Below are 7500 nucleotides of genomic sequence, written 5' to 3' on the forward strand. Positions count from 1 at the left end.
TTCTGCTGAGGGCTTTGTTCTCAAATCTACAGAATCTGTTGGATATTATTTCATGGTCATACCACGACTCATGTCCATACACTAACACCCATCTCACTAAACTGATATACTGCTTGGTTTTTATACGCAATTTCAGGCGATTTGATTTCCAAATTTTACTTAGCCTAGCCATTGTTTGATTTGTTTTTTTTAATCTTTCATTAAAATCAAATTCCAAAGACCCTGTATTGGAGATCATAGTTCCTAAATATTTAAATGATTCTACTTCATTAATCCTTTCTCCTTCCAATGATATTTCATCCTCCATAGCATATTCTGTTATCATCTCTGTCTTTCTTCTATTTATCATGATCCTAACCTCCTGTGATATTTCATGTATTCTGGTAAGCAAGCATTGTAAATCCTGTGGTGTTCTGCTTATAAAGACAGCATCAACAGCATAATCTAAGTCAGCTAATTTCCTATTACCTATGCAGTCCAATCCTTCTCTACCATTACCAACTGTTCTATGCATTACGAAATCCATGAGGAGGATAAGCAACAAAGGTGACAACACATTCCCTTGGAGCAGTCCGCTGTTCACTGGAGGTTCATTTGAAAGGACTTCACTAACATTAACTTTGCACTTGCTATGCTCATGAACAGACTTAATCATATTTACACATTTAAAAGGAAATCCATAATAACGCAGGATTCTCCACAAATTGGCTGATGCACACTATCAGAGGTCTTTTTATAATCCACAAATGCCATTAAAAGTAGATTTATATATTCTACAAATTATTGTATTACACGTCTTAACATGAGAATTTGGCCAGTACAACTGTCTTTTCTAAATCCTGCTTGTTAATCTCTCAGCTTTTCATTAATATTTCGCTCCAGTCTCTTTAAGATAAGCATATTATATTAAATTTTCATGACAACCTAGCTCCCATTCATTAGGGTTTGCCTCTTCCCGCCTCATTCTACAAAACAATCTCGTAAATAAGTCACATCATTTTCGGCCAATATCATCTCAGCAGTTATTCCACCATATCTAGGGGCTTTTAGCTTTCACAGAGTACTGAAACCTATACAACAGAAAAAAAAACTGGCTTTTACAGGGCACTGCATACCTTTGCAACAGATTGAACTGACTTCTACAGAATACTGAAACAGGGTAATGGAGCCTTTATAACAGACTGGAAAAGGAGTTATAGAATACTGAAACCTTTGTAACAGACCGAACCGGCTTTCGAATAGTACTGAAACCTTACCACCAGAATCAAATGGTTTTCACAGGGTACTGAAATCTCTACAAGAGACTGAAAAGGTTGTCACAGAGTACTAAAACCTTTTCAACAGACTGATCTGGCTTACACAGAGTTTTAAAAGCTTTGCTAGAGATTGACCTGTTATTCACAGGGTATTGAATGATTTATGATAGATACAGCCGGGTTTCATAGGTTACTGAAACCTTTGCAATAGATTGAACTAGGTTTCACCGAGTAGTGAAACCTTTGCAATAGAATTAACTGGCTGTCACAAGGTACTGAAGCCTTTGCAACAGACTTAACTGGCCGTCACAGAGTACTGAAACCTTTGAAACAGAATTAACTAGCTTCCACAGAGTACTCAAACCTTGGCAACAGATTGAACTGTCTTTCACAGAATACTGAAACCTTTCCAATAAAAAGAACTGATTGTCGCAGGATATTGAAGACTTTGCAACAGACTGACCCAGCTGTCACTGATTACTGAGCCCTTGGCAACATATTGAACTGGCATTCACAGAATACTGAAACCATTGCAACTGAATGAACGGGTTTCCACAAAGTACTGAAACTTTTGGAACAGAATTAACCAGATTTCACAGAGTGCTGAATCCTTGGCAACAGAATGAACTTGCTTTTACACATGATTAAAAGCTTTGCTATAGATTGAATTGAAATTTACAGGGTATTGAAACATTTGCAATAGATACAACCTGTTTCCTCAAGGTAGTGAAACCTTTACAATAGAATGAATTGTCTTTTGCAGGGTGCAAAAACCTTTGCCACAGACTAAACTTGCTGACAGAGTACTAAAACCATTGCAAGATATTGAACAGGTTTTCACGAAGTACCGAAACATTTCCAACAGACAGAAACCTTTGTTATAGATTAAACTGGTTTTTAATGAGTACTCAAAGCTTTCCAACATATTGAACTGGCTTTCACAGAGTATTAAAACAATTAATATAGAGTGGACTGTCATTCAAAGGGTAATGAAACATTTGCGATGGGTAGAACCGATTTCTCAAGGTACTGAAACGTTTACAATACACTGAATCGTCTGTGACAGAGTACTGAAACCTTTAGAACATGTATGGGTTTTCACAAAGCGATGAAAACTTTACAAAAGATTGAGCAGTCTTTTACAGATTATTGAAACCTTTCCGACAGAACCAATCAGTTTTCACAGAGTACTGAAACTTAAAAAGGCTTTCATATGGCTCTGAAACCTTAGCAACAGATTTAACTGGCTTTCACAGAATACACAAACCTCAGCCGCCTCACCATCCTTGTGAGCTAAGGATTGGGGATTTGGGGGACTCTCTAGGTCTACCTGCTGCGCCATCTTTAAGCTTAGATGGAAAAGGGGCTTGGGTTCTGATCATATGTATATGTGGTCAGTCTGTATGGTTAACCAAGGCAATGTTACTGTTCTTTGCTTCTGCCATTCAAGAGTGTCATTTAAACCTTTTTTTACACAAAAGGAACTGATTTTCACAGAGTGCTGAAACATTTGCAACATTTTGAACTGGTTTTCCCAGATAAATGTAACATTTTCAAAAGAATGAACTGACTTTCACAGAGTATTGAAACCTTTGCAACATAATTAACTGGCTTTCACAGAGTACTGAAACCTTTGCAACAGAATTTATTGGCTTTCACAGAGTACTGAAACCTTTGCAAAAGAATGGACGGGCTCCCACAGAGCACTGAAACTTTTGCAACAGAATTAAGTGTCTTTCATAGTGTACTGAAACCTTTGGAACAGAATGAACTGACTTTCACAGAGTACTGAAAACTTTGTAACAAATTAAACACTACACTAAAATTGATGCGATGTACAAGAGAAACAACGTTTAACCTTTTATGGTAAAAAAGAATTAAACGAAAAGGTGAAAAGAAAAATAGCAATGATTACCGAAGGAGTTTAAAATTTCTAGAAAATAATATCTAGAGAGAAGTAAAGTAATAAAAGCACACAAACCTCTTGAATTAACTGGAAAAAAAGTAAAGAATAGAACTGGATAACCAAAGACAATTTAATTTAGCCAAGGAAATAAAGAGTTTGCTTTAATGGGCCATTAGTTTGAATTTTGCTTACAAGATCTTGATATCTCCTATCAGTATCCCTAGGCTCCCTAGCATCCAATAAATTAGTTCTAAAATGATACTCACAGTAGTGTAGGGAGTAGTAAGAATATGGTGGGTTCCATTGAACAAAACACAGGCGGTTGCAGGAGGCTGTACAAATCCCAGGGACAAAGTAAACACTATCCATGAACCCACAGCGCAGAGCAACATCATCTTGCCTTTCTGAAATCTAAAGAATACATTAGTTTCAGGTTTTGTTCGAAAGGAAGTTCGTGCAATAACCTAAATCATAATTAAATAAATTTACAAATTAACAGTATTTAAATGAGCTTAACATTATACAAAGTCAAAGGTTCACCACAATTAAAAGACAATGCGTGAACTACATAACTCCAGGTAAGAATAATAGAAATAAGCCTTATTCTAGATAAATTAACCAATATGTTATTACAAAAGGATGTCACACATCCCATGTGACACTTATTCTAAATAATCATGCACTCCATTAACTATAGATTGCGGGTAACTAACTAAAAACTCTTCTTTCATTTCACATGATATCAGAAGTAGATCAGCTATTATAAATGGGAGGGTAATTGCAGTTTTGAAAATTAGTTATCGCCACTTAACAGCACAGACAGGACTGGATCATCATTAGAAAAGGTTATAACTTCATATATATATATATATATATATATATATATATATATATATATATATATATATATATATATATATATATATATATATATATATATATATATATATAAAGGCGAGTATTCAACCATTATGTATGGCATTTGTAGACTATGCGAAAGCATTTGATTCTGTCAAAACTCCATCAGTAATGAAACCCTTTTAAAGACAAGGAATATACGAATCTTTTGTTAAAACTCTTGAAGGTATCGATATGAGATGTACATCAATGCTATAGCTACACAAAGATAGAAAATTCCGGTTAAAAAATGGAGTTAGACAGGGGGATCCCATCTCTCCTTAAGTAATCACAGAAGTTTTTAAGAATTTATATTGGGAAAATGTAGGAATTAACATTAATGAGTAATACCTTAATAAGTTAAGATTTACAAACGACATACAGTACTTCTGTTTATTGAATCATGGAAGGAATTGCAAAAGATGAAGAAGGTTTGAATGTAAATAAGTGAAAACAAAAATATAGGACTGATAATGAACATGAGTAAAACTAACATAATGTTCAATGAAAATGCAGAGACAACAAATAAGGGTTATGGACGAACCTCTAGAAAGTGTTAATGAATATACAGTACATACTTTGAACAGATTGTTATATCTAGATTAAATTTATCTATTTTTTTATGTTAGGACCTGTAAAAAGGGGGTTTAAAATATCAAATATTAATGTTGAGATAAAAACATTATAATGATTTATAAATCAAAGATGTCGTTGTATACTAGAACAAGTAATTTCTCGCAATTTGATGAAGCTGCCAGATGTGCTTACAGAATAAAAAGATCTCTCAGAAATTTTCCCGAACTTTATAGAAAACGAGTCTAGTATATATAACGAAAACATAACGGGTAAACAACAGGGACCTTCTCCATCCATCTCTAAGAGATGGATGTAGACATTTCTTTGACACCTGTTCTTACACTATTTATTTAATTTCTTTTATAACGCTGCTGATTTTAATGAAAAACAAGGAAATCTTGGAAAATCAGATATCATCAAAAGCTGTGTTCCTGATTATCATGTTTTACATTTAAATTGAGTTCTGGAAACTCGTTTTAAAATTTTTTTGCTGACATACAGGAATTCGTCATTTACTGTCCCATCTCAGTCTCTAATCACAATTTTCATAAACGAATTTCTCTATGATAATATTAATAGGTGAACGGTACCTTATGAATCTTGTAGAATATGGCAAATATCAATATTAATCTAGAAATAAAGTGATTTTTATAAGTTTCCTGGTTATTATCTTCTTAGTCTGTCTGTTGCTTTTTAGCTATTTTCTATGCTGAACTGATTACATGGGAATAAAACATAGAAGTGGATTTTACATAATCTACGTTTTGATATAGCCGATCTTAACAGAGACAGTAAGTAAATGTTTCCCAAACACCTGAGACCGAAAGTGAAAGAAGGATAAGCATGGCATGAAGAGCTTTTGGTAAACAAAATAAGATTATGAAAAGTGAGATGCTACTTTCTCTAAAAAATTTATTTAATCAGATGGTCCTACCAGTATTAACCTACGAGTATGAATCAGAAACTTGGAGCCTTACTAAAGCCTAAGAACATAAGTTAGTTACAACTCAGAGAGCTTTAGAAAGAATAATAATGGGAATAACACTAAGCGACAATAAAAGAGCAACATGAATATGAGAGAAAACTAAAGTATAGGATATCCGAACAACATGTAAGAGAAAGAAATGGACATGAGTAGGATATATAATGAAAATGACAAATAATAAATGGACATTAAGAATAACAGAATGGGTCCCTAGAGATCGTCGGTATTGTGACGGGTCGAGAGAAGGTTGTGACTCAAAGGCAGGATGAAAGCAACTGAGAAAACTTTATTACAGAACGCTCCTTTATATATACATAAACCCCAGGCAAAAAGGGCATACAAAACATAACCGGCAATTTCATGTTCAACCGAAAAACTCACCGGTTAACAGTTAACGGTGAGAAAAACAGACAAGTTATTTCAGGTTCTTAGTGTGAGGGGAGAGCGAAGATGCAAGCATAATACATACAAAAAATGAAATGTCGTTACTATGTATGATCGTGTGACACACGGTTGGTACATGGCTCCCTCCCTAAAAATGACATACTGTACATGTTAAATAGGGTGCCCTGATCTTGAGAGGCGAACTGAAGGCAGGTCATCTGGCAGGAGATAAGCAGGTTTTAGACAATCAATGGAGACCCAGTCTTCTTTGCCACGAATGTTTAGTGGGAATGCTTTCAGACTGCGTCGGATCACAGGGAAAGGGCCCGTGTAAGGGGGTGTTAGCGGTGGCTTGCTAGTGTCATTGCGTAGGAAGATGTGCGTTGCAGAGTGCAAGTCTGTCGGTATGTGGTGCTTCGCTGGGGGCTTGTAAGTCTGGCGGCATGGAGTAAATTTTCCCACGATGTGACGTATGCACTGGAGATCGTCGGAGGAGGTTGCAGAAGGAAAAAATTCGACAGGGATGACCAACCGGTCACCATACACCATTAAAGCTGCCGAGACGTCGAGGGCGTCTTTAGGAATGGTCCTTAGTCCCAGGAGGACGCAGGGAAGCTGAGTAAACCAGTTGGAATCCTTGCAGTGGGACACCAAAGCTGCTTTGAGGGTGCGATGAAAACGTTCAACCATTCCATTGGCAGCGGGGTTGTAGGCAGTTGTCTAATGTAGGGTGATGCCCAGGAGATTCGCTAATGATGTTCACAATTGAGAGGTGAAAGTGGTACCCCTGTCAGAAATAATATGCTCAGGGATACCAAATCTTGCAATCCATCCTGAGAGTAAGGCAGATGTACATGAGGCGGACGTTGCAGTTTCCATGGGAATGGCTTCAGGCCAACGAGTGGAGCGGTCGATGACGGTAAACAGGTAACGATGTCCATGTGACGTGCGTAGAGGGCCTACAACGTCGACGTGAATATGGGCAAAACGATGCTGAGGTTGAGGAAAGGTGGCCACTCCTGAATACGTGTGTCGATGTACTTTGAAAGTTTGGCAAGAAGTACAGGTGCGGACCCAATCCTTAGCATCCTTAAAAATGCCATGCCATGGATGTGAAAGGCCGTGAATGAAATCAAACACCTGGAGCAGGAATCCAAGCTCGCGGTCTACCAGTACTGACGTCACAGAGGTGGGTGGTGTTGGAGTCATCAAGGGGGATGTCTTCCCAACGGAGGGATGTACAGGATGTCCTACATGCTTGATACTCTGGATCCTGTCGTTGGGCTTCAGCCAAGGCGTTGTAATCCAATCCCAGTTGAATGGCAGCCAACGTGTTTCTTGACAGGGCATCGGCAACGGGATTCATTTTCCCAGGGATGTGTTGAAGGGTGCAATTGTATTCAGCCACAGTGGAGAGATGTCGGCGTTGATGGGCGGACCAAGCGTCAGACTATCGAGTGAAGGCGTGCACCAGAGGCATGTGGTATGTGCGAATG

General features: G+C 37.3%; 1 protein-coding gene across 2 annotated transcripts in view; it reads right to left on the minus strand.

The window, feature by feature from the left end:
- jef (major facilitator superfamily domain-containing protein 6 jef) overlaps positions 1-7500 on the minus strand; it is a 104436-nt gene that overhangs the window by 55532 nt on the left and 41404 nt on the right. For both annotated transcript variants that reach the window (XM_068357365.1, XM_068357370.1), the window contains exon 2: positions 3429-3573. In XM_068357365.1, the coding sequence (XP_068213466.1) occupies positions 3429-3573 (145 nt within the window). The remainder of the gene's footprint in view (positions 1-3428; positions 3574-7500) is intronic.

This window comes from Palaemon carinicauda, chromosome 2, assembly GCF_036898095.1.
Source record: "Palaemon carinicauda isolate YSFRI2023 chromosome 2, ASM3689809v2, whole genome shotgun sequence".
In the NCBI taxonomy this organism is placed as follows: Eukaryota; Metazoa; Arthropoda; class Malacostraca; order Decapoda; family Palaemonidae; genus Palaemon; species Palaemon carinicauda.